This window comes from Apodemus sylvaticus, chromosome 11 (genome assembly GCF_947179515.1).
Source record: "Apodemus sylvaticus chromosome 11, mApoSyl1.1, whole genome shotgun sequence".
Lineage (NCBI taxonomy): Eukaryota > Metazoa > Chordata > Mammalia > Rodentia > Muridae > Apodemus > Apodemus sylvaticus.
Genome location: NC_067482.1, coordinates 67,084,617 through 67,112,577, shown reverse-complemented (window position 1 = coordinate 67,112,577; position 27,961 = coordinate 67,084,617). Strand labels below are relative to the sequence as shown.

The 27,961-nt window shown below is 43.9% G+C and overlaps 1 protein-coding gene across 1 annotated transcript; it reads left to right on the top strand.

Moving 5' to 3' along the window:
- The first annotated feature begins 1,158 nt into the window (after window positions 1-1,158).
- Window positions 1,159-20,305, top strand: Bst1 (bone marrow stromal cell antigen 1). Its single transcript, XM_052199225.1, has 9 exons — window positions 1,159-1,413; window positions 3,003-3,129; window positions 4,109-4,244; window positions 4,757-4,839; window positions 7,508-7,584; window positions 8,709-8,801; window positions 12,543-12,629; window positions 15,146-15,205; window positions 16,963-20,305. Exons 1-9 carry the CDS (start codon window positions 1,232-1,234, stop codon window positions 17,066-17,068), a joined length of 951 nt encoding a protein of 316 aa, XP_052055185.1. The 5' UTR covers window positions 1,159-1,231; the 3' UTR covers window positions 17,069-20,305.
- Window positions 20,306-27,961: the final 7,656 nt, after the last annotated feature.

The following is a 27,961-nucleotide window of genomic DNA, read 5'->3' as shown; positions in this document are numbered from 1 at the left end:
CAGAGACACACATATAGAAACACACAGACAAAAAAAAAAAACAAAACAAAAAAATAAATAAATAAAGCCAGGCAATGGTGGTGCACACCTGTGATCCCAGCACCCTGGGAGGCAGAGGCAGGCGGATTTCTGAGTTTGAGGCCAGCCTGGTCTACAGAGTGAGTTCCAGGACAGCCAGGGCTATATAGAGAAACCCTGTCTCAAAAATACCAAATCCAAAAAAACCAAAACCAAAACCAAACCAAACCAAAACACACAAACAAATACACAGAGACACAGACACATACAGACACAGACACACACACACACACACACACACACACACACACACACGATTATACCACACATATACAAAGATAAAAGCTTTCTTCTTCCCCCACCCCACCTGCTTATAGAAATTTGATAAGAAATGTTTTCTTATGCCCCAGGAATAATGAATAATTTTTGTAGGATAAAAACCTAGTGTATTATTTATTTTAGTATCAGTTCAAGTCCCAAATCTCACATCTAAATGACCTAAATTACAAAGGAGTGTAGCTCTGACCATGCTGTATTCTCAGACAAGGTTATCTGTGTGCACTTGGAAAACTAGAAAACAAGTCCTGTGCTCCAGAAGCAATGGGGCAGATGTAGGTGATGCCCCTGGACGTTGTCCCTAACAAAGGAAGAAAAAGAAAGGCAAAACCAGTCACCAGTCAGTCCCATCCAATGTCCACCCAGACAAACTCCATGAGGTTCATAGCTTAGGAATGCCGTGTGATTCTTTCTGTGCTCTTGTGCCTGTGGCTTTTACTCGAAGCCATCAGTTTTCACTAAGAGTAGCACATGTCTCTTCTGGAAGGACTGTGTGAACCGGAACAGAATTTAAGTTTGCTTAGTGCTCACATGGTAAAAGATGAGTGATTTCTATAGGTGTGTGTGTGTGTGTGTGTGTGTGTGTGTGTGTGTGTGTCGTTTCAAACCAAAAAAGGTTTTTTCTCTCTATAGATGAAACCCTCACATTCTTCAAATTCCCATTCCCTTTGTGGTCCCTCCTCGAGGTGTCTTTTGCCAGACAACGCCCCAAATTTAATGTCTGCCCTAATGGAAGAGGAAAGCGGATGGGAGGTGGGCTGACTCAGCATCTGGAGGAGCAGCGCCAAAGCACAGCTAAGGGGAACCGCCTCTGCCGTGAAAGAGAAACTGGGAGGAGTCCAGGAGGCCACGGGCTAGAGGAATCAAAGTCTCCTTGATGGCTGTCCAGGGATGCGTGTTGTCTCTGTGGCTGTGGCTATGGCTGTCTGTGCTGCCGGTGCTGCTGGGGGCCAGAGCTGCCGGATCGCGGTGGAGAGGGGAGGGTACCACGCCTCACCTCCAGAGCATCTTCCTGGGCCGCTGCGCAGAGTACACCACACTGCTGAGCCTTCAGCCTGGGTAAGTTCTAAGCCAGACCGTGAAAAGGCAGAAAGGTGGGGTGAGGTGGAGGCTTTGGAAAGTTAGGCAGAGGGACTAGCAGGTGATGTGTGTGTAGGAGATTCTTAGGGACAGGGTCCCCTGTGCAGGGGATCTCCAGGTCAAGGAGGAAATTGCAGCTAAGACTACCCCTGCGGGTATAGAGGTGAGAGAGGTGTATGTGCAACAGGAGAGTGCCAATCTAGAGGTGAATTTCAGTGACAGAGCTTTGCCAGCTAGCAGCAACTGCCAAACTGAGTGCCTTTTGGGAATTAGGTCCTCTGGTCCTATCTAGAGGATTTTGCTTTCCTCTGTCTTGCCCACACTTCTTATTGAAAACTTTTCCTCCTTTGGATCCACATTTTTTTGTCATTATACTATTCTTTCTCATGCCAGTTGTTTTTAATTGGGATGCATCTCAATAAAATGACATAAGGACTTAGGTTGGTCATCATCACCAAGGGTAAGAAAACATGACCATTGCCATAGAATGTGATTTTGAAAGGTGTCCTGGACCTCAGGACTGAAAGCTGGCCCCGGAGGACACTCTGCCTCAGCAGAAGAAGCTGCTCCCAATGCTCAGCATCCACTCTTCTCTTCCCAAGTCTTGCCTTCTGACATGACCTCAGTGGGTCCCGAGACTCACCCTCCAAAGGACCTGGACAAGGAGCCCCACTCTTGTGTCTTAATAAATAGGCAAAAGCCAGAGATGTGGTTCAGTGGTAGAAGAGTTGACTACACATGGTCCATGCACAGTACCTCCACAACACACACACACACACACACAGACACACACACACACACACACAGAGAGAGAGAGAGAGAGAGAGAGAGAGAGAGAGAGAGAAAGAGAAAGAGAGAGAGAGAGATCTGAAAACCAGAGGTTGTACGATTTATTGAAATTGAAATTGCCACTTTTTAGCAGAACTTTGATCTGTGGCCTTGTCTGATTGTGTTGTAAGCCTGGAGGTGGGGGTGGGGTAGGAGACTGCTTTACTTAAACTGGAGAACTCTGGTTTTCCTGTCTCATTGGAAATGCTTCCCAGTGCATCATGGTGTATTTGGGGGTTTCTTTTTATAACTTTCACTGTGTTGTGTGTACACAGTATGTGTGTGTGTATCTGTGTCTATGTCTGTGCATATGTGTTTGTGTGTCTGTGTCTATGAGTGTGTATGAGTAGTGGAGGTACTGTGCATGGACCATGTGTGTAAATGTGTGTGTCTATGTCTATATCTCTGTGTGTGTCTACATCTGTATATGTCTCTGTGTGTGTGTGTGTGTGTGTGTGTGTGTTGTGCCTGTGCCTGTGCCCACAGACAGGAAGACAGCCTGCTCTATCATTTTCTGTCTCCATTGTCTTCTGAACTCAGCCAGGAAGCTAGAGTTAGGCTGGGAGCCAGTGTGCGCCAGGCATCCTCCTGTTCCACTTCATACCATGCTGGGGTTAGAGGCCCAGGCAGCCACATGGGCAGGGTGGTGGGCGATGAGCTCAGGTCCTCATGCTGACAACAACACAGGCAGCCGAAACCTCTGAACCATGTCTCCAGTTCTGACTGGCACTCTTGCACAGGAACAAAAACTGCACAGCCATCTGGGAGGCCTTCAAGGTGGTGCTGGACAAGGACCCCTGCTCTGTGCTCCCCTCAGACTATGATCTCTTCATTAACCTCTCCAGGCACTCCATTCCTAGGGACAAGGTAAGGACGAATGCCTCAGCTGTGGAAAAAGTGTAATTTTTACACTTAGGCTGTCTTTTGCTTCTTCCTACCTCTTTGTTGGTGAAAAGCATATTAAAATTATGCTGCTTGATGAACTCAATAAATGACTTACTGGAATCATTCTGTGTTCCTGGTGTTGCCTTAAGGGTTAAGGATCCAACATAAGCAACAGTTCTTGTTGTCCTTCCAGTCTACAAAGAGACTAGACTGCTGAGGACCAGATGAGACAGTGACTGGGAATGTTGTTGTACGCGCAGTGTGAAGACACTATTTATCCTGGAAAGCCCCGGGCGTGCCATAAAGACTTGGGTGTTTTGAAGCACTGTCCACTCCAGGAAGGGCATTGTGCAATTGCATACCTTCCCAACCAGAGCTACGGAACAAGGCCTAAGGCCTCTGCTTCTCGTTTTCCACATCTAGAAACTGAGGCACAGAGAGAAAAAAATGCCGTAACAAAGATTACACATCGAGCTTGGGATGGAGCCAGGCTTCATGTCCTGGCCCTAAGCACTCCTAATGCTAGGTTCTTACTAATGGTGCCCACGTTTTGTCCCACAGGGAAATATGTCATCATCTAAGTCAGTGGTTCTCAACCTGTGGGACCCCTTTGGGAAACCTCTATCTCCAAAAATATTTATAGTACAATTAATAGCAGTAGCAGAACGATACTTATGAAGTAGCGATGAAAATAATTTTATGGTTGGGGGTCACCACAGCACGAGGAACTGCATTAAAGGGTCACAGCATTAGGGAGGTTGAGAACCACTGATGTATTTGCAGGACAGGAAGGACAGAGATGTCACTCTTCAAATGCGCCATAGCAACAAGGAAAGAGAAAGCAGGCCTGCAGCAGGTCCGCATTCCGTAAGGAATGGCTGCTGACTTTTCTTGATGACATCACAATCAATGCGCTTTCATTTTATTTTTTGTGTTTTAACCCCTGGTTGTTTCTCATCAGTCACTGTTCTGGGAAAATAACCACCTACTTGTGATGAGCTATGCAGAGAACGCCCGCCGCCTTATGCCCCTGTGCGACGTTCTGTATGGCAAAGTTGGCGATTTCTTGAGCTGGTGTCGACAGGAAAATGCCTCTGGTAAGACTTTTGCACACATCACAGCTCCTCAGCCTGTGGATTTATGTTTGGTGCGGGGCATCTTCATAGATGTTCAACTCATTTAATCCTTCCCAAGTCCTCCGAGCTAGGTGGCATCTATAGTAATGGATAAGAGTAACCTTTGCTGCATGCTCTTACAAGTATTTTAGACACATGAAGTCTAGAGATCACACATTATCTATTATGATGCTGCCATTAGTCCTATTTTGGCAAATGTGGAAACTGAGGTGCAGCATGATTAAGGGAGTTGCTTAGGTATGTATAGCAAAGAGGCTGTGTAGCCTCACAGCCTTGACCTCAGAGCCTGTGCTTCCAATAAAGCAGGACTTTGCCTTTGTGTCTTTAGTTTCCAGAGGAGGGAAACTGAGGCTGAAAAGGGGCAAATGTGCTATATACATTTTTTTTCAGAATCCATGCCAAATATGGAATTAGCAAATATGTGAAATTAATACATCTCCAGTATGAAATGCATCTGTGTACTTTTCTCCCAGGACTTGATTACCAGTCCTGCCCCACATCAGAAGACTGTGAAAACAATGCTGTGGACTCCTATTGGAAAAGTGCGTCCATGCAGGTAATCCCGGGATGGGTGACTGAGTGCCGAGCATGTGCGGAATCTGTGACCTGGACCCCAGGCCTCTACCTGATTTCTGTGTATCTTCCTTTCCACTGTAATGATTACTTAGTGCTGTGAAAAATTGGAGTAACTTTGATGTTACAGGAGAGCTGGGAAACTGGAGACTTCAACGTGGTTGTCAGAAGTGTCCACAGAGTAACATTAATGGGAGAAGATCTGATAGGCTCCCAAGAAGCTGGAGTCACAGAAATATTTCTAAGACATGTCTGTCTGTGTCTCCAATGATATTACCCCTCAGAGTTCATGAGAGCTGTCAGTGGCTGTAAAATGACATCATTTGTAGCTTACATTCTCTGCCTTGAGCGTTGGAATAAAGATTAGAAATAAGGAGGGCTAAGTCCTTAGTCCAGTGCTCATGGTTAAATTGTGCTGATCAAGAAGCAGGTAGAGGAGGGGGGACGTCTACCCCTCCCCTTCAGAGCTGATGTGTCTTTGCCTCCCCTGGCTACTTTGCTCTCCAGGAGTTCAATGGGGCCACTGATAGGGTGAAGGACTTTGGTCAAACCTTCCTCCAGGGCCACACAAAGGACTTCCTGTAAAGACCTCATGCTGAGCTCCCACCAGAGCAGCATTTGTTCCCACTTTGGGAGGGAGGGCTTCACCTGAAATGCAGGTGCTGGGTTGCTGTCAAAGACTGTTACTGGAGACTGGAAAGATTAACACCTCCAAAGAGGGGCCATGCCAACACTATCTATCTATAGAAGAACTGTAACACAGGCCACTATGAATCTTCCTGACTTTAAGGTCTGTTCCTCGACTGGCTATTATGGGAAAATAGTATCAATGCTTCCGATTTTTAAGCCCTTAGAGTATACTAGATAGCTGAAGCAAAAACAAAGCTAATACAATATAGCAATGAGAGGGCTTGAACCTTATAAGTAGTCAGTAAATAATGTTGTTGTTGTTATTATTATTATTTGTGATGCTAGGGTTCAAAGTTAGTTTCTTTATTGAACACATCAAGCCTACCTATCAAGGTCCTACCATAAGCTACAACTCCCAGGCTGAAACGTTAGGATCTTAAACATTTCATGTTTATAGCAATCCTCTGAGGCAACTGTTAAAAAATCAGCCCCACTGGTGGCGCATGTCTTTAATCCCAGCACTTAGGAGGCAGAGTCCAGCAAATTTCTGAGTTCGAGGCCAGCCGGATCTACAGAGTGAATTTCAGGACAGCCAGGGCTATACAGAGAAACCCTGTCTCAAAACCAAAATCAAAAAAAAAAAAAAAATACAAAGAGGTTAAAAAGATTTCCCTAAAGGCAAGATTGTAACAAGGATTCAAGAAGAGGCTCTTTAGCTTCAGAGACTGGGTTTCAACCAATCCTTTCTACAGCTTCGGTCCATGTATACCCAGGCTCTTCTCAATGATTTCCCATCATCAATGCAACCACTGCTCGCGGTAGAGAATGGAAAGTTACAGAAGGACAAGTGAGATCCCTCCATATTCCTGCCACCAAAATTACCCCCTTAACATAGAAGTTGTCAGACTTCAGCATCTGAAAATTTATACTCCTACTTTTAATACTGTGTGTGTGTGTGTGTGTGTCTGTGTGTGTCTGTGTGTGTGTCAGGGTGGGGGGAGCAGCTGGAGACAAACAGCACAAAACGGATCTCTGCTTTGGAGCACCTGGTATCAGGTAACATCTCATTCCTGAGTAAACCTGTCCTGTGAAGCTCACCAACAGGAAGTCACCACCAGCTACCCTGAGAACAAGCCACCTAGATATCCACTTATTAATCTGTTTGTGTATTTAATGGTACCAAAGACAGAACCCCAGGCCTTGTGCTTGCTAGCACACCTGAGCCACACCCTCAGCCTCATGTCATAACATTGTAGGGAAGCTCACCTTCTCTGCACCTATGAGAGTTCAAGTCCTTTGTAGCTTCATACTAGTGGTACATAAATAATTTGGAATTCAGTGCTGCGTTGGTACCTAGTGGCAACTGTGCACCATTTCCTTGTTGTTTTGAGCTGGTGAGCATTTTTTGGTCTTGCCTCCTCTACACATACAGATGTGCAATGCTTGTGGTGGGACTTTGTAGTGTTTACAGGAGACAGTTGTGCCTGTGGTCTGTGGTCTGCTTTGGGCGGTTATTTGCATGAGACGTCTATAGACCAATGGGCTATGAGCGGGAGTACCGTTTGTGACTTGTAGGCCAAGTCACTGTCCCTTCTCCCTTCCTGGACGTTAACAGCTTTGCAGGTGTGAAGGCTTCCTCATACTGAGAACTCAAAGGGCCAAACCACCAGGAGCCTGGGTGAATGTTCAGTGGGAACATAAAGTGAATCCTTGTGGGACATCATTGCAATGTGGAGGCTATTTGTCACATCAGTCTAGGCTAGTTTATTCTAGCAGACATGATAGTGGGTATTCTACATCATGTCCTCAGATCACCAGATGTGGAATTACTGAGTCTATGGATAAGGGACTTTAAAGGTGATTTGCTTCTCCAAATAAACCAGTCTGTATCTCTGCTAGACACCCAAAATACCAAATTTTCCTCTATTGAAAACTGTCAAAAAAAAAAAGCAAAAACCTGATTTTAAATCACAAAATGGTGTTGCCTTCATTTGCTCAAAGAACTGTCTTTCTTCTTGCAGTATTCAAAAGACAGTTCAGGGGTGATCAATGTCATGCTGAATGGCTCCGAGCCAACAGGAGCCTATCCCACAAAAGGGTAAGAACGCCAGCGGACACCACAGATGACACCAATTTGATGCTTGCTTTTGTACAGCGAGGTAAAGTAAGTAAAACAATTGAATGGCAGCAAAAGAGAATGAGAAAGAATGGAGGATCATGTAGGATCTCATCAAGAGGACCAATACATTCACACGCACGACAAAGAGAAAGAAGCAGACATTGTCTATAGAAGGTCGATGAGCCAGGCCCAGCAGCTAACATTTAATCACCATGCTTCAAATGCTGCAGTGAGTTTGAGGCCAGCCTTGCTTACCTAGATTACAAAGTGGGACCCTGTCTCACACTGAATCAATCAGTAATGAAAATTCCCAAACTGGGCAAAGAAAATACATTTAGTTTCCAAAAGCCCAAAGGACTCTAATTCTGATATTTAATGAAGTTTGCATAAAACACACACACTGTAATCAAACTGCTACAAAGAAAAGAGACTGCCTACTATACTGAGGGGGCTACTGGTGGTGGGGTACGGAGGATAAAATAATGGGGGGGGGGAGGGAGAAGATAATGGGGAGAAATGACTGGAATTGGGGAGCACTTTGTGGGTGAGGTGGAAACCTACTACAATGGAATCTACATGAGTTATCCTAGCAAAGGCTCCAAGGTGTTGATCAGAGTCATGTCTAGCCAGTTAAACCATTCAGAGCAGGCCAGTCCGTGAGCAAGTCTCCAAATGTCCGAAGAACTACTGGACACATAGGTCAGTAGATAGTACTTGCTATGTGTGCAAACACGAAGACCTCTGTTTGATCCCTAGGGAAATGTCTGGGAGTGGTGACACATTTGTAATCTAAGTGCTGGGGTGGCAGAGACAGGTGGATGTCTGAGACAGCTCACTATTCCAGACAGCCTGGGCTACTCAGCCAGTTCCAGGACACTAGGAGAGACTAGACAGCACCCGATTTTATTCTCCAGTTTACCTGCACTCTCTCTCTCTCTCACACACACACAATGGCCAATGGATTAGTTATTACATTGTGTTAAGACTTGAAGAAATATTCTCCTATGCTGAAGACAGGGCCCAGTGTCAGAAAGCTATCTAGCATGCACGGACTCCATACCACAGAAGAACAGATAAAAGTAAATGTCCTCCCTGTCTCCCAGTTTTTTTGCAGATTTTGAAATCCCTTACTTACAAAAGGATAAAATCACAAGGATTGATATCTGGGTCATGCATGAAGTTGGAGGACCCATTGTGTAAGTTTTAGGGCTTGGGGTGGTGCCTGCGAGGTCTTGCTTTGCTTGGATATGATCTGATCGTGGTCCCTTTGCTCTTAGCTTTAGAGACTTGCCAGCCTCTGATTTTAGTGTGGCTGGTAGAGAAGGCCAACAGGTGGGCGTGCCAGTGCACTCCTAGTCCAAGGCCATGCTGATCTTTATGGCACGAGAGTTAAGGATAAGTGAGTTTCTTACACATCCTGAGGGTCAAAGCCAGTTTCTTTTTCTTATCACTTGAAGCGTCAATACCCTCACCAAAGTTTTCAAGATCAACCCAGCGCTTTATGATAAAGCCTTTGCTCTCTGTGGAGCAACCACTTCTGCAAGTAGGCTCTGGCTAACTGTGAGGATCAAAGAACTACAGCCTCTCAACACGACTTGAGTTTATATATAAGCAAGGGCGGAGCTCATCATTTTCATGAATGACTACCACTGCCAAGGAGCCTAAAGACCCCCTAACCTCCCTCCCAACTTGTTTAGCTCGTGGTTTTCAATCAGTTCCACCCTGGGCCTTAAAGTCTGCCAAATTAAAAAGTTAAAGTCACTTGGCCCAGAAGCCTGGAACAGCTTGTTTCAAGAAAGCAGCTATGAGAAGTCTTCAGAGGAGAGTCGTGCACTACTCTTCAAAGCCTTGACATTGCATGTAGGAGACCATTGTCAAAGCCAAGGATGCATGTGCCACAGAATATGTGTGTTGAGAGAACTTTGAAAAATTCCATTTCAAATATGTAGTATGTCCTAGATCTCACCTCATGATGGTCCCCCCACCCCACGCTCCGGCTGGGTAACAGATTGCAAAAACTTTGGAAACTGTTCATTATATAAGTTTTACCAAGATTTCACTTTTCTTCCTAGAAAACAAACTATACTTCTTGTTGCATGAAAATCATTATACGCTGGGGATTTTGAATTATTATTATGTTTTCTACTGGTTGTGTTGTCATATCTATTAGATTTTATCCTTTGACCTTCCATTTAGGAAATGTCATTGTAACATCTCAACTCCTCATTTCTGGGGCAGGAGGGATTCAAAGGTGGTCAGAACACCAGCTTGTAGCATTTGAGTCACAGGATAGAGTTGCTTGCAGGTTATGAGCTAACGGGTGTGCACTTGAATGCTTCAGATTCTAAAAGAAAGCAGTGAAGCTTAGAGCTGATGGGCTGTGTCTCGGTAGGGATTATGTTCAGGTAATCAGATTGCAGCTGCCCTTGCCACGAGAACGCAACGGTGAAGGGCGCTGTGCCAATCTGTCTTACTGGTAATGATCTTACTAGGTGTACGGATCTTATAGCATCCTGTGACCAGCCTCAAATGTACACAGCGACATGTATTTCAACGAAACTTCCAGTCTGAGAACTGCCAGTAGTGTGGCAGATGTCCTTTATCTAACATGGCTTTAACTGACTCTATAGAGGCCATAAAAGAAGCCTTTCCTTGTCACCGTGTCCAGCTGGAGGCTTGTGGCAGTGTTAACTAAAAAGTAAGCCTGGCCCAGAGAAGGGCATCAGCCCACGTTCTGAGAGAAGTTCTAAATAATGGCTTCGCTCAGTAGTTTGTCCTCTTCATCCTTATCCTGCCCGGAACGCAGTTCTACAGACACTTTCTCCATCTGTGTGAGCATGTTATCAGCTCAGTGAGCCCGCACTCCCGCCAGCTTTGTGGTGGAGAGGCTGCTTCCATTCCCATGCCATAGAGACTCAGCAGGACTCATAACCGCAGCTCCCAGTACTGTGTCGACCACTAGATGGCTTTAGAGATCCTCTCGGCTAGTTGTGGCCATCGGGAAGGTGAGACGTCCTGTTGGTGGGAGTGAGGGAAATGGGCATGCTCAGTACATATGATTTTTCTCTCATGGACTTGCAATTCTTGGTATTGTTCCCAAGGAATCAGAGAAGCCAGGCTGGCAATGTGGCTGTGCCAGAGATGTTGTGAGCCTTCTCTACGGGGAAAAAAGAAAATATTTTATAAAGATAAAACAATCATATGCTAAGGTTGCTAAGAGAAAAGCTATCTGTGAAATTCTGAACCTTGAATGAATTTCAAACTTTGATTCAAGAAAGCCTATCTTTAGGAGTTTATGCCAAAGAAACAGAAAATTAACATGTACAAGATGAAATTTCAACAAACTTTGTTATCGTTTAAATGATAATGAAATATAAGAATCAACCTAGGTCTTCAAAACAGGGATTTTGCTATGTGAGATTTGATCTGTTTATGTAAGGGAGACTATGCAGAGTTTATAAACAATGGCATATATGCATACACAATTATATAGAGAGTCCCAAATCTATACATACATACATGCAGAGTTTAAAATAATGACACATATTTTATATGCTTATGTATGCACACATGTGTGCTTACAGGCAGAGCTTACAAATGTGCCATATATGTATACATACTTATATGTACACATATGCATATATTATACATGCAGAATTTACAAACAATGGTATATGGGTTTATGTGTCAACACATACAGACGTGGGCTAAAGCACACAAACATGCTGGATAGCATGCAGTGTTATACATGCAAAGCCTCTAAACTCATACACAGCAGCTGCACCACTCCAAGGGTGTGTGATTCAAATGCCTAGTGGAAGATTGATATTCTATGTATACTATTTTTTCCTGTCGGTACAACCTATGATGAAGTTTCTTTTATAAATTGGGCACAGTAAGAAACAACAAGAACAAGTAATAAAATAGAATGACAATAATATACTATAATAAAAAATGAATGTGATCTAGCTTTAAAATATCCCACTGTACTGTATCCACATCTCCGTGCCAGGGCGTAATGAAGGGTGACTATGTGTGCTCACTGTGGGCGGAACTTCTGTGCTTCAGACTATGGAGGAAAACCCAGCACAATTTCTTCAGCAGAACTCCATAGATAGACTTTCTTTTCCAGGCTCAGCAACCTCAGCTAAGCTTATAAAATGCTTACCAAGTCAAGAGTTTTACCTAGAAAAAGCTCACAGCTTCTCCAGCGTATCCAAATCACCAGCACACCGGCTCTGGTGTTTTGAGAACAAAAACAAACACTGCACGTCCATGACAATCCATCCGGCATCAAAGATGGCGACTTAGTGACCATTGGACAGGAGGCACACAATGTAGCTATGCTGGACCAACGCGTGGAACAGCAAGAGATTTACTTATACTGATCAAAATGGAGTGCAATTTAAAACTTCTGAGTTGTTTTGTTTATGGAATTTTCTCCTTAGTATTTTCATGCCAACTTTGACTGGCTAACAGAATCACGAAAGCATGGCTGTGGGTACATGGGGGGCTAATACCGTCTAGAAACTTTTAGCAGTGATTATCTCTAAGGTTGAGATCTTTTTCTCTTTTGCTGATTTGCACTCTCTAACTTTAAACTTTGTATACTGTTGTTATTTGAAGCTTTTACTATAGGTTGAGCAGATTCACATCTCCCTCCCCCAACACCCCCACCCAGGGACCATCACAAATGTTTGCTGCGGGGCAAACATTTTGCTTGACTACACGCAGTGCAAGCGATGCTATCCCTGCCCTCCTGTGCTTCTTTCCTGGTGATGGGTCTCCGGCTTTCCAGTGATCCCCTTGAGGGAAGAACATTCAGGATGACCTAAAGATCTTTGTTTAACTCTGAAACAGCTTCTTGTATCTCTTCCTCCTTCTTTAGTCTGTTTGTTAAAAAAAAAAAAAAAAAAAAACACCTGTCTGTGTTTTAGGGAATCCTGTGGAGAAGGCAGTGTAAAGATCCTGGAAGACAGACTGGAGGCCCTGGGGTTCCAGCACAGCTGTACCAACGACTACCCGTAGGTGGCGCTATGTATAACCACTTTGAAGGGTTAGAGCTATTCAAAGAGTTGGTTTGGGCCATGGTTGGGGCCTTTGGGTTGCCCAGGGGTGTGTGGGCAGGGAGAACCTTCCTGAGTCCGTTTTATTGACAGCTAGAGGACGCTAAATGTGGAAGTTTATCGTGTACCTATGTCTGCTCTCTCCTTTCAGACTTGATGGATTTATGATGAGACTGGAGACCATGGGCTGTGGTTCCCATATATTTAACGAACAGTACTGATACTGATCTGGACATTCGTTTGACAGATGGGTCTTAACCATAGATAGTAGGATAAAATGGTATCAGCCACTGTCTATTGAGACACCATGACCCATGCTTTCTATGCTGTGTCTCGGGTATCATCAAGAGATTTTCTACAAAGGCATTAGCAAAGACTGGTTCCAAGCATGGGGTGGTTGTAATCTTCTGGATCCAGGATTCCTATTTTTGATCCTCTCTAACTTCCCCCCAACCCCTTTCAAGACAGGGTTTCTCTGTGTAGCTCTGGCTGTTCTGGAACTCACTTTGTAGACCAGGCTGGTCTTGAACTCGGAGAGCTACTTGCCACTGTCTCCTGAACACTGCGATTAATGGCGTGTGCCGCCACCAGCATTTCCACTCTTAAGTGTGCAAGCCAAATGGGTTTTCACTTCAACACTGGGAGGCTTTCTTAGACACTAATGAGTCTGGAATTACTCTAGACACTAATGAGGTGGAATTACACTGCGTATTCTTGCCCGACACCATAATGTGGCTTGCCTTCTGCCTTCCCAGAGCTGTATGAGCTGCACCATTCTCCCAACTGAACAAAGCCCCAGGACGTGTGGGTGACGTCATCTCTGTCCCAGGCCCCCGTGACCCTCACCTGTGCCTCTTTGCTTATGATCACTCATGCCGACACAAATGCAAAGCCAGGTGCCGTCTGCCATCCACTGCAGAAGCAAAGCTGAGCAAATACACCTTTCTGGACATCTAACCTGTATACAGCAAACCATACATTTACCTACACAGTTTGATCATCAGGTTCAGTGTGCAGCAGCTCTTAGATATATGTAGAAGAACGTGACCAGCACCCAGGTGCCCCGAAGAGTCCCTGTTGGGGGAAACCTGCAGAGGGGTTGTCTGCGCCTGTGGTATCACTGGCTAGATCTGTAGTGCAGTGGGTTAGTTTTGCCTGTCTTTAGGCTCTACATATTCTCTGCTTGTAGATGAGTCATGACTCAGGGTCAATATTCAGGATCAGAGTTGATCTTTTGAACCCAACTTTGTGTAGTCTTGAAGCAAGACTTGAACCCAGCACCTCCTAATAATGTTCTTTCCTGCATTAAAGCACCGGGTATTAGAAAGCCTTCTAAATGAACAATTCTTATTGAATCACAGCTCAATGATGTGGACAGTTGTGACTACAGATTTCAAAGTTACCACCACTTTTCTCTGGCCTAAGAACTCTCTAGAAAGCTTCTTTCTTTAATCACTGGCCCATGCTGTAGCAGCCAGGCCAGGTCCCAAAGCCCCTTCCCCCATCACAGCTGTCTTGGGTCCCCTCCTCCCTTATGTGACATCCACTTCATCTGGCTGCTGGCTCTGGGACTCCAAGCCTCACTCAGCTCCTGCTGGCTCCTCTTCTGTGCTGTGCCTTTTCTATTGCTCCTGGGTAGCAAAGAAGGAAGCAAAGATAAAAAATAAATAAATAAATAAATAAATAAATAAATAAATAAATAAAAACCAAAAAACAAAAAAACAAAAAACTGCAGGCCAGCCCAAGGGTAGGGAAGATTCTCCTGACCCTCAGAGTTTGGTGACAGAGCCTCTGTCTTGTGCCAGCCAGAGTTCACATCAGGGTCTTTGGTGACACTGGTGGAGCCTAACCTCTACACATACTCTTTCTTCTTGGTTGGCTTCTTTTAATACTGTATTGCATCAGATGTCATAAAATCCAATATTTGTCTTGGGCAAAAGACAGTAACAATCAAATTTATTTCCTTTTACATATGTTTGGACAGATTGCATCTGTTGTCCCAGACACTAAGGAGGCCAGGGCAGTAGGATCCCTAGAGCCCAGGCATTCAAGAGTAGCTAGGCATGCTATCGAGGCACTATCTACAAAACCCACTAGCAATAAGATGTATGTATGTAGACTAGACTTCCCTGAAGCTGGGTGAGTCTAAGCAGAGACCACAGAGCATGCAGCGCGTGCCTCTGTAACTCTTCCACATCTTCCAATTCTTTCCAGTCATCTGGTCGTAGACGTGTTGTCTTAGCGTGCCTTGTAATTCACTCCTTCTGTATCGCTGTCACCTGCCCCTGCTTCTGTAGCTGCTTTCCTTCCCTCCTGGTTGTCCTGAAACTTTTCTGCCTCGATTATACTAGGCAATGAGCATTCTCCATTGGGTCGCGGCTCATGTGCTTTAGGTTCAACCTTCTGCCCAAAGCAAATGATTAACTCGAGGGAGTTATTTGAAAACTCTCCTAAGCACTGTTTTTCTTCCGTAGACCAGTGAAGTTCTTGATGTGTGTGGACCATAGCACCCACCCCGACTGTGTCATGAACTCGTGAGTAAATTGGTTTACATGGGAACACAGGTGACTGTAGTCTGATTGTCCATCCATTTCCTGAATAGCTCACTGCAGAGAAGGTTACTTCTGCACTGTAGCCTCTCAGTCTCTGAGTTTATTGTGCAGCTTCCACAGACATCTGCAAGCTGAGCCAACTCCCCCCAGACGGCCCAGCACCATCCCCCACCTGCCTCAGCAGACAGTCTAGAAGTGGGGCCACAGGGCAAGCTTAGACCTTTTCCTTCTTTATCCTAATTTATTTTTTTTTGAAAAATTAATATACATGCTAGAAACAAAATTTGCAATTATAAAAAGGGTCAGGAGAGCAAACACTTCTTTATTCTTATACGTTCCAGTTTTGTTTTTTAACTCAAAATAGGTAGACTACCTTTTCTATATTCTTGTGTGTCCCTGTAGAGTAAGATATTTCTGTCACAGCGCATGTGTACATTCATACACATGCATGGACATACACATACACATAACACAGACAAATCTCTCATATCAGTTATAATACATGATAATATAGATAGTATTCTAGGATTTGTTTTCACTTAATAGTATGTCTTGGAGATGTTCCTATACTTTTCTAAGGGATCAATTTTAGGGCTCGAGATAAGTCTCAGTAGTTAACAGCACTGGCTACTGTCTGAGAGGAAGGGGTGACTCTCTACATCCACATGGTGGCTCACAACCGTCTTTGACTCTGAAATGTGTCAAACCAATACATCTAACATAGAAATACAGTGCAAAGAGAAACAAAGCTGTGTGCTTCCCATGTGGATGGTAGTGGGGGAAGACAGCAGAAATGGGTCTGAGACGAACTCAAAACCATTGATCATAACTTCTAGGAAAGAGGGTAAAAAGGGCAAAACCACGAGGGAGACCATCACTATTTCTTGTATTGTATGCTCTGATATTGTATTTTTCTGAAAATAAATAAAATATATCTGGATATTATTTAGTTAATTATTTTAAGCCAAAAAAGTAGAAGGAATTAAGCTTGAATGATCCTAGTATGGACATACACTGAATCAGAAATGCATCTATAGAGATAGTCCGGTAGAGGGGGCCATTGACTAATAAAAATAAAGAAGGCACTTCAGCTTCCTAAGGAAGTTGTCTGTTGGTTACTTAACTAGTCCAGAGCAATGGGACTTGATTCTGAACCAAAGTAAGACAGTCTTATAATTGTTAAAATCCACCTTTGAATTGGTTGAAAAGAATTCAGTAATTTCTGTTTCAAAAACTCAAAAGGTCAGGCCTTATCTAGTTTAAATGGGATTTGGCCAGGCCTCTGCTCAGTGTTTTAAAGTCAGAACAGGATTTTCCTAATCAGCTAAACTCTGATGATACACTATTCGCCAATAAGGAACTTGGCTAACACTCTAGAACATTTGTACCATAAGAATGCATATACGAGGAAACATGGATTGACCCTGTGTGTGCCGGCATGAACACATGGGCCAAGAGGCAGGAGGTGCTAACAGGCAAAGGAGGCAAACTACATTCTGTGTGTTTACATGAAGAGGTGTGTGTGTGTGTGTGTGTGTGTGTGTGTCTGTGTCTGTGTGTGTGTTGTCTTCCTTGGGACAACAACTGAAATTATTAGCCTTGGTTCATTGGGAATAGGGTAATTAAGAATTTTTACTTTCACTTAATGAGCTTTCCGTTCTATCTATACATTTCTATAGCATGCATTTGTGATTTTTGTCACACACTGATGTTGTCTCTGTTTCCCTTATTCTTTTCAGAGCCCCAGCATCTCTAGGGAGGGAGAGCCCATCTCTTCATGCAATAGGAGACGCCAGCTTTATCATCTCTCTACTACTAGCTTTGGCTTCAAGTTCTCAAGGGTGACTAGAAAATCACCACCGTGTTCCAACAGAAGCCAGCTTCACAGCTACCCTTGAGCAGTCCATTGCCTGCTAACTAAGGGAGCCCACTGTCTTAAGACAATTCCTTCTTGGAAAACAGTGTAACCAGACGGTAATCCAACTGTATTTACATTTATGATTCAATTACATTTATGATTCAAGAAACAAGAAACAATTATCGAGCCCTGTTTGGGCAGGCAGAAGTTGCTACTATGGAGTTAAAGTTATCATTTCTTATTTGATAATGATACAAAGCACTGAGAACCTGGAGTGTAGTATGATCTTATATAATCAAATGTATTTTTAGAAGCATCTGTAGTTTATATTTTCTGCATTTTCTTGTGTTTCAGAAGATACAATATGTGCATGTTAAGAGCTTCAATTCCATGTACAGTATATAAAGGTATACATAGATAGATGTTATACAAAGATGTATATATATAAAGATGTCTATTTAATGGCTACTTATAATGAGGGGACAACCCGAAATGTCATTCACACCCACAAACACACACAGATTCCGAACTACTACTTAATGTTTTGTCTACACATAGGACGGAATGTTCACTTAACAAGTAAACATCACATGTGTCACCTGACTGGTGAACAGCTAAGTCAGCTGTGGTGCATTCCGTGCTGGGAAATCCTGCTCAGCGATCAAAAAGAACCAGTACTGATGTATAGAATCCTACAGATGGCAATTCCAGTGCATTGTGCTGTGGGAAAGACGCCTGACCTAACGGCTACACACTGCAGATAAAGATACAGAGTTTGGAAAAGGACAAAACTGTGGAGAAAGAGGAATGCGGTGGATTCCAGGATGGGCGTGTGGGGTGCACGAGGAATGGGGGAGGGGCTAAGTAAAAGGAGAAGGAACAAGGTGGCATCTCACATAAACATCTCCAAACTCTCAGAGCTGCGCATCAGAGGGAGTAAATCTCACAGGATGCAAATTTAACATCTTTGTCTTCGGTAAACCTTTAATCACATAAGAAAATGTTAATATGTGCAAGAGATAGGATATAAAACTACTCACAATATGATGCAAGTGTTATGACATATAACATGAATGTAAGAAATCCTATCATAAATGTGTGTCTGTATCACATACATACACTGTAAATGGATGAAAGAAAATAACCCTAAGACAGTGCGGTTCTCTCTGGAGAGTAACCTCACAGATATTCTATTTTTGACCTTTGGCTTCTAAATATTTTTCACTTCTTTACAATGTATTAAAGAAAAAAAAAGGAAACCCACTTACCATATTTGTGCAGAAATGTGATCTAACAAAGAATATTTCTAGAAGAGAATAAAACAAAAATGAAATCTTGTCATAGATACATCTGTTCTCCACCTATAGCAAGCAGGCCTGAGAGTTGCCTGATGCTGGTGTGGGGGATGGGAACAGAGGATTTGAGGTTAGGGTGGAGGCATTCCACAGCTCCTGGACCATCAGGGGTCCCCCTGACTGTCTCAGTGGCCCAGTCATCTATGGACATTCTGAGGACTGCCCTGGCAGCCAGGCCTATGGCTTCATGCCCCACCCTGCAGCACTGAGTTCAATAAAGTTCCTTTATTGCCACCATCTCTTGATCCCAGTGAGGCCCACCGACATTGCTGATGTTTAACTCCTGTGGCCTCTTAAGCAAACATTCCCACAAACCTGGGAAACCATTCACTCAAGGATCAATGCAGTCAGCAGAGGTTCACAATTGTGGACTGCGGGAGTCACTCCATACCCTCCCGAGGCAGTCTCTCCTCCTCTTTCCTTCCCCACGGTGTGTGTGTAAATCATACAGGGAATTTACGGCATCCTCAGCCTTCCACGCCTTTATCCCAGAGCCTGGGAGGCAGGTGCAGATGGATCTCTGTGAGGTCAAAGCTAATATGCCTTCGCAGTGAGTTCTGATTCTTGATTCCTGATTTCTCTTCCTTCTTCACCTAATTCCACCCCTTTGGAAGCCACACATGAATTTGCTCTATGAGGCTCAATCAGGGTAAAGTTTATAGCGTGATACTAGGACCTGACACTTCTAATGCTTTGAACCCAAATAAATTGCTTCTTGGTGAAGTGGCTTACGTGAGTGGTGTTGTAATACATGGATACCTCTCCAGTTGCCTTCACCCTCACCACTATCGCCATGAATACAGCTAGCACTGTTGCGATATATGTAGCACGCCTTCCAGCTTTTATACCCAGCACACACCCAGGTACCTGCTAGGCCCATGGAGTCCTTCTTATATATTAGGATGCTTTGGGACTTGTGAGGGGTGGGAACATGGTTAGATTCATTGTGGTGAAGAACAGATGTAACAAGTGAGGTACTATAGAGTAGCAAAGACTTGACCTATAGAAGAGGCTCATATGATACAGTCACTATTGCTTACTGTAAAAATGCTATTACTTCTTAGAGGCGCCATGCCCAGCTCGGTATCACCCAATTCACTTCAGTGCTAGAGCCCGCCCGTGTGTGCCCTATTTTCCCATGTGAACATGCTGTTCCCTCTGCATTGATCGTTTTTCCTGCTCTGTCTGGCAAATATAAAGCCCTGCTTAGACATCACCTCCTCTCCTAGAACCTTTTTTAGTTTAGAAAAACAATAACACCATTCGTACACATCCCGTTACAGGCTTCCAAGTCTTCGTCCTTTGTTTGATTGTTTGTTTGCTTTCTGTTTTGATTTGTTTTTTTCCGAGACAGGATTTCTCTGTGTAGCCCTCCCTGGCTGTCCTGGAACTCACTATGCAGATCAAGCTGTCCTCAAACTCACAGAGATCCTCCTGCCTGTGACTTCCAAGCACTGGGATTAAAGGCATGTGCCAACACTGAGCCTCACTCTTTTCCCTCTTACCTCCTCAGCCTCCGTGAAATCCACTAACTAGATCCCTTACCATTGTCTTGCTATTTTTTGGGTCTTTGCCAAACCTGGATTTAATCTGGACTATGGTTTCCTGGCTTCCTTGAAGACTTAACTATATTTGCAGGCCTGGCTTAGCTGAGTTTGAGATATTTGGATAACCTGAATGTGCTTCCGTGTGAACTAAGCTCTGAAAAAAAAATGCACTAGTGGCAAGTCTCTCTTGGAGGGGACCAGGAAAGGGCAGAGACGGTATTCAAAGTACCGTGAGCCACACTTTCCTGTATGTATTCTACATTTCAGTAAAATCTTTGAAATGTCTGGTATTTCTTGTGTGTGTGAAGGAAGCAGAGAGAGAAGATGCTACTGAGGACTGTTTGGCTCAGAGAAAACAGAAGGGAGGGGCCAAATTTACTTTGGAGCCAACTAGCTCCTCAGGCTGATCTCACGGAAGCAGAAGCCAAGGGTTGTCTCTCAGGCTGTCTTGGAGAACTCAGTGTTCACTCCTTCCGGTTGCCTGGGTTACAGGGGCCTTCTATACTCACCCACAGCACACTAACCTGTGATTTAATTAGACGCTGCACTTTGGAATTCTGTGGAGAAGAAAAAAGCTTTTCTTTTTCGAAAGGTAATAGTAGTATTTCTTTTTTTTTCTGAACATAAAATGAATGATACCTGCTCACTTGAAAAAAAAAATCCAATATAGAAAACAGGAGGAAAAGATAATAGATATCATTCTGTTAACCTAAGCAATGTATCAGAGCTCTCCCTGTGTGTGTTCATATATGCTTATAGTTTTGAAATGTCTGTAACACTGGCTTTGTGATGGTTGCCTGACACAGCTTCAGGCTCTGGCCTTGTATAACCTAAACCTCTACCACTGAGGTACAAGCCTCCAAAACTCCATACTTCTAAGTCTAGTGTTCAAGGCCATCCCCTGTGCTCTAAAGCACCTTTCTAGCCCTGTGACTGGAAGGGGCCTCCACCCCACATGTCTTCTCTCAGTTCTCCGTTCTCGACACCAACCTGCTGTCCATCTGTCAGCAAGCGAAGGCTTCACCCCAGTCCTTCTCACAGCAAGGAAGTCAGGCCGGATGTCAGTTAAAACACCCCATAGCTTACACTCCAAAGAGAGACTGGAAGACAGGATCTGAGGGTTTAGTAGCACACTGGGCTGGGCAGTGTGGATTTTCAGGAAGTCTTAGGATTCTTTATGGGTTGAGTGGTTCATTTCCATGGTGAGGTGGCCTTTCCCCATCACCTCTCAAATAATGATAAACTGGATATAGCTATTAGGAAAATTCTTCCCATGATCCTTTGGAAAATCCTAAGGGCAGAGCTCAAAACCACAATGTAAATGTTATTATAAGAAAGACTGGGCTCTCTGAGGACGCAGATGTTCTGTTTGGGGGGTGACAGTTAGGACATGCTCAGGCACCAGCATCTGAAACAGAACTTAGCTCAGCTTCAAGGTTGCTTAACCACAAAAAGGGCATCCTGAGTGTGAGGAGACTCAGAGCGGCAGTCCCCTTGGTTACCTCCTGTTTAACGCCTTCCTCTCCATCTTACAGCCATCAGGTTCACCCTCTCTACAGAACCCTCATTTCAGTCCAGTCCTATCGACTCTTATTGTGAAGCATCTTGAGGATGCTGGCCTCATTGGTTGTCCCTGCTCTGGAGGACAGTGGCAAAGTGAAAGAATCATTCCTGGATGTTCATTCGCGTCCATGGAGCTTCTCTCTTCAGTGATAGGAAAAAACTCTGGCATGTTCATCCCTAAGCAGAACACCTCCATCATGCTTCTCCCTCCAAGGCTCAGGGATCACTGCAGAAGAGGGGTGGAACCAGAGGAGGTAGACAGCTACAAGGCAAGAGTGTTCTCCCATCATCAAAGGGTAGCTATACATAGGAACTCACAGTGATTGTGACAGTGTGTACAGGACATGTGCAAGCTCAAGCCAGACCAAACTCCTGCCTAGAAAAGGAAGGTTATTCAAAGTCTCTCCATCAACTGTGTAGCTATTGGCATCTAATAGCTGCCGAGAGAAGAGGGATCAGGTTTCTTAAAGGGTGTATCTACTGGTAGGTCAATTAAGTGGAAGGCTAGACAGCTAGAAGTACATGATTAGAACAAACTAGATTTGATTGGTGAAGAAGAAGAAAAAAAGGACGAGGAGGAGGAAGAGAAAGAAGAGGAGGAGGAAATCAACACTAAGTTGGGTAGGTAAAGAAAGGAAGGTAGATCTGGGAAGACTTGGGGTAGTAAATATGATCAAAATCTATTGTACAAAATTCTCAAAGAGCTAATAAAAGTTGAAAAGTGTCTTAATTAGGGTTTCATTGCTGTGAAGATACACCATAACCAAGGCAATGTCTATAAAGGACAACATTTAACTGGAGCTGGTGATTTCAGAGGTTCAGTCCATTATCATCATGGTAGGAGGCATAGCAGCATGCAGGCAGGCATGACGCTGGAGGAGCAGAGAGCTCTAAATCTTGATCAGAAGGCAGCAGAAGGCAGAGGCTCTGAAACTCCACACTGGATGGAGCTTGAGCATGGGCCCTTAAAGCCCTCCCCCACAGCGATGAGCTTCCTCCAGGACCACGCCTCCTAATAGTGTTACTTCCCATGGGCCAAGCATGTTCAAACCACCACAAAAAGTATAAAGAAAATGAAATGATTCACTAGGTTTGGGGAACAACAAGAACAGAAACCATCACAGGGAGGCAGCCCAATAGTATGGCCAAGAACTTGGGTTCTGGGGCCAAACAATCTAACTCAAGTGTTAATTTCTCTCTCGCTAACTGTGTGGTCCTGGGCAAATCACTCACAGTAAGATGCTTGATGTTGTTTTAAGTAAAGATTGTAAGAACTCATGATCAAACAACATGTGTAGTAGTCCCAGAAAAACATGAAGTATATCTTTAGTTCTGTGAAAGTGTTGGTGCTTATTTTTTATTGGTGTTATTATTACAGATATAATTACTTTATAGTTGTCTAGTCAACACCTGTCAAAATAGTGTGAAGGTGAACTGCTACTTGCAGTATGTGTAGGTGAAATATCCTTATACACAGTCCATTTTACTTCTTCGTCTTTTTTTTTTATTTTTATTTTTTTTTTGGTTTTTTGGATTTGGTTTTTTCGAGACAGGGTTTCTCTGTGTAGCCCTGGCTGTCCTGGAACTCACTCTGTAGACCAGGCTGGCCTTGAACTCAGAAATCCGCCCGCCTCTGCCTCCCAGAGTGCTGGGATTACAGGCATGCGCCACCACCACCCGGCCCATTTCACTTCTTTCTTAACCCTGTGACATCCTTGTAATTATCATGTTACCAAGGAACACACAGCCTCACAGAGAGCATACTACTTTCTTAGTCAAGGACACCTTTCATGGCCGTTGCTTTCTCCTACCCAAGTCAGAGGGCAGCAAGCCCCAGCAGGAGGGCACCATCCATGTGCTTCTTTATTAGTGGACAGATCCCAGCACCAGCAAATCCCTGACACACAGAAGATACATAATGCAGACAAGCTGGATGGGTGAATGAATGACTAGCATTGACCCAAGAAGAAATGCTCATGGAAGACCCAAGAGCACAGGAGAGAGACTATGGAGACCTGAGAGAACTGAGTTTCTGTTCTATCCTGCTCTGGGCACCAGGTTCCCATGCTGGCCTCCCGACACTTGACTCCTTTCCCCTCAAACACACAACCTTGATAACAAAAGACTCCCAGAACCTAAAGAGAAAACTGAGGAAGCCATGATTCCAGAGATACTGAGAACATGGAATGCCTTTGATTCCCAGGGAACCCCTCAGAGGTTCTGGTTGGATGGTACTCAATGCCTTCCCACCACAGTCTGACCTGTATACTGCAGAGTCGGTCCTCAGCCTATTGGCACCAATGCTGGGATCCTTCAAGAGATGGTAGATCCTTCAAGGAGCACAGCCTAGTAGAGGGAGTTGAACTCTGTCCTCGAGGGGATGTTCTGAGATCCTCTCGTCTTGCTTTCTGGCTTCCAAGGGATGAGCAGTCTCTTCTTACCACGTACTTTCATCAGTTATCATCACAAGTTCCAAAGCGATGGTCCAGCCAACCCTGGATGGAAACCCCTGAAGCCTTTTCTCTGATTTAAGCTGATCATCTACAGCATATTGTCCCAGTGAGTTGTTCACTAAGACAAAGTCTTTTCTCAACTCCATATTTTTTTAGCTGCCTTAACAAATAAAACAGTGAGTATATCCACAGTGAAGTGTAGGGTCACATCTGTGCAAAAGTGGTCCTTTTAAGGTCAAGATTAGCAAAGGTCATGGAACGGATGTGAAAGGACCAAGCATCACTTTGGAAAGTAGTCATATTTGACTCCAAACAAGCACAATTGGCCCCTTGCTAGTTCTCCACCAAAGGAGACTTTTAAAATTCTTCAAGGTAGAAATCAGAACCCATGAAAAGGAATCTTCACTGAAGACTTTGCTGTTGCTGGGACTCAGTAAACAGGCTTGCTTTGAAAGCCAGACCTCAGCCTTTCCCATCTCAGGAGACTTTTGGCACTAAGGAAAGGGGCAAACTGAAAGATTTCTGGCAACTAGTGTGGACCGATTGTTGAGTCTGGAAAACTGCTTTTCAAGACCTGGCAAGGGCTCTGAAAAGCCACATTAATACCCAGCAAGGCGGGTTGTAAGTCCGAACTATGCTAATTCCAACATGATCACGGGGACTTGAGTCCTTACTGCTTCTGTTTTGCTTTGTAAAGCCAGTGAAAGGTTATCCTAGTAGTAAAAAAAAATGTATATTTTGAAAAATGTATATTTTGAAAATATGTATATTTTGAAAATATGTATATTTTGAGATATGTTGAATTACTTGGCATTTTATAGTTTATTTGACCTCCAAAGATTTAAAATGCATCATTTTTTTCTGATATTTATTCATGATTATGTGATTCTCTTGAGAAGTTTTATCATGTGACAGCTGCTAAAATTATCCAAATTCTCTAAGAAAATAACATTTATTTGGGGAAAATGTATGTTGAAAACCTAATTCAGGTACGGGTGCCTTCTCATTGCCAAAGCAAGGTGGTTTATTTTGACTTCTTCCAACCTAACCTGCATGATTCCACACATTTTAGAAAATGTAGCACATGAGTTCTACCTAGATGGTGTTTTAAACCTTAACAGTTTGAGACCAAGGCTGCACTAACAAGCCTTAAAAGCACATTAAGCTTGTTTGGGGTTTGAGAAATACAAATTTACAAATATATGGTGATTATATATATATATATATAATCACCAGAACTTCACCATTGCTGTTACCAATGTGATTCAGGAGCAGAGTGAGCAGAGGTGTGGAGGGGAGGAGAGGGACAGACACCCACTAGGGGACAATTAGCCTAGAATGGAACATCTGTGGTATGTAAGTGGTGAAGATGGCCCACGGAGCCTCAGGATTCAGAGTGGAAGACTCCACCCAGCCAAGCATCATGGGAGGAAAGCTTTGCAAAAATATAAAAATACAAAACATGTGACCGAGACTGGAGAGGCAAGAGTTACACAGCCGGATGAGAGATCAGACAGGCAGGCGTGTATGGGACACCAATGTGCACAAAGGTTTACGTTGTTACGTGCTGAGTTTGTATGACGAGTTCTGACATTGCCAGATTTACTTGGCCCCACATTCACAGACTGTTTTGATTGGGAATTGTGGGAAGGGGTACCCAGTTATGGTGGTTTTATTTCCAAGGGCAGGACTCTGAATTTGGCTTCTCATTCATCCCTTCTCCAATGGAGGTGCCTAAGAAGGTTGTTATGGACTAATTAAATCACAGGCAAGAATTCAGATATCATTGGTGTTGCAGTTTGGATTCGGAATGCCCCCAATAAATTCCCATGCATTAAGTTCTTGGTCCTCACGGTGACGCTTTTAGAATCTTGCGGACATTTTTAAGCAGGGAGACTGAGTGGAAGACCTTCAGGTTACTGAAGACAGGGGTTGAGTGTGACCGTAGGACCCCAAATCTTCTCCCTGTTCTCTTTTGCTTCCTGGACATGAATGAGGTAAGAAACGTTCTGTAGCATACTTCAAGGTGCCCTGCTTTGCCACAGACATGAAACAATGAGACCATTTGTCACAAACAACACCTTCCCAACTGAGAGCCAAAAGAAACCTTTCCTTAGACCAAAGCATGGATACTTTGGTCCTTCTTAGAAGGGGGATCAAAATACCCATGGCTCATAGTCAACCGACACTGAGACTGAGCATAGGGTCCTGAGTGGAGGAGCTAGAGAAAGGACCCAAGGAGCTAAAGAGGTTTGCAGCCCCATAGGAAGAACAATAATATGTACCAACCAGTACCCCAGAGCAAATCCATCAGTCAAAGAGTACACATGGAGGGACTCATGTCTCCAGATACATATGTAGCAGAGGATGGCCTTTCAGACATCAATGAAAAGAGAGGCCATTGGTCCTGTGAAGGCTCGAAGCCCCAGTGTAGGGGAATGCCAGATCAGGAAAGTGGGGGGAGGGGTGAACAGGGCAAGGGAGGATGGGATAGGGGCTTTTCAGAGGGGTAAGGAGGAAAGGGGATAACATTTGAAATGTAAATAAAACAAATATCTAAAAAAAAAAAGAAAGAAAGAAAGAAAGAAAGAAAGAAAGAAAAGAAAAGAAAAAGAAAAAGAAACTTTTCCTTCTCACGAGTTAATTAGTCCACGTATGATAGCTTAGTGATGGAATGCTAACACAATTATTTAATAGCTAGATATTTTTAGCTATGTACTAAGGCCTGTTCCTGGTGGAAATGACTAGGCCATATCATACTTATGATATGACGCCCTTACTCCCAAGTAAAAGAGATCTTGGCTCCTAAGGATTTTATCAGGCGCTCTTCTTAGTAGGATTGGCTACTGGAAAGAAGAGAGTCGAGACACACAACCAGGGGCTAGCTATTACAGTACTCTGCTTACACCCTGGACAATCCTTTCGAAAATTACAGTGAGAGGTGCTGGGATCTGCCAAGCTGTAAAGTGGCCCACAGTGCAATGTTTAGGGGAAACCATAGTCAACAGCATTGCAGACTGTACACATCAACAGCCTGTGTGCTGTTTGAAGGAGAATGGTCCTATTGGCTCATATATCTGAATGCCTGCAATTGGTGGAACCATTTGAGAAGAATTAGGTGAAGTGGACTTGTGTTACTGGGAAAGGGCTTTGGTTGTTCTGTGCCATTAAGTTGGTTAGCTCTGTATCTATCTGTCTCTATCTCTCTGTCTCTCTGTCTCTGCCTCCTCCACCTTCTCTCTTTCTCTTTCTCTGCCTCATGTCTGTGGATCAGATGTAAACTCTCAGCCATGGACACAGTGCATTTTGAATGTCCACCTGCCTGCTGCCATGTTCCCTGACATGAGGGCAACGGACTAACTATCTGGAACTCGGAGCCCCAAATTAAATTCTTTCTTTTATAAGCTAGCTTGGTCATGATGTTTTATTATGGCAATTAAAAAAAAAAAAAAGAACCAAGACAGCCTACAATAACCAGGATCTACTTCTTACTTGGCTTTCCAGTGCCTGGAGGCTGTGCAGTGCTTGGTGTCATATTTTTTTCCATTAATTAAAAAAAGTACATGTACTCATTTTATTGTTTTATTGATCTGTGTATGCTTGTGTGTGCATGGGACATGCTTGTGGAAGTCTGAGGACAATGCTCTGTATATGAGAGTCTATTCTCTCTCTTCTTCCTCTATGTGGGGCTTAGAAATTAAACTAAAATCACCAGGCTTGGTAGCAAGCATTTCACTCGTTGAGCCATCTTGTCAGCCTGCGAGTGGCTTTTATGCTTTGAAACGATTGGAAAGATTTATAAAGAACGTCATTTTAGAGTCTTAACAAAATGCAAGATTCTGAAATTCCAGAGTCAATGGACGTGGTTGATTGCAGTGCAGCTGTCTTCTTCCTTTGTGTGCCAGCTGATGCTCTCTGCTAAGATGGCAGTGCTGGCTAGAGATGTACAGAGGAGGGGAAGG

What these genes read in the sequence shown, in the direction of transcription:
- Bst1 (XM_052199225.1), top strand. Translation starts at nt 1,232, where the DNA reads ATGGCTGTCCAGGGATGCGTGTTGTCTCTGTGGCTGTGGCTATGGCTG. An exon ending in GGAGCCTATCCCACAAAAGG is followed by an intron (nt 7,585 to 8,708) that starts GTAAGAACGCCA and finishes CCTGTCTCCCAG; the next exon opens with TTTTTTTGCAGATTTTGAAA. An exon ending in AGCTGTACCAACGACTACCC is followed by an intron (nt 12,630 to 15,145) that starts GTAGGTGGCGCT and finishes TTTCTTCCGTAG; the next exon opens with ACCAGTGAAGTTCTTGATGT.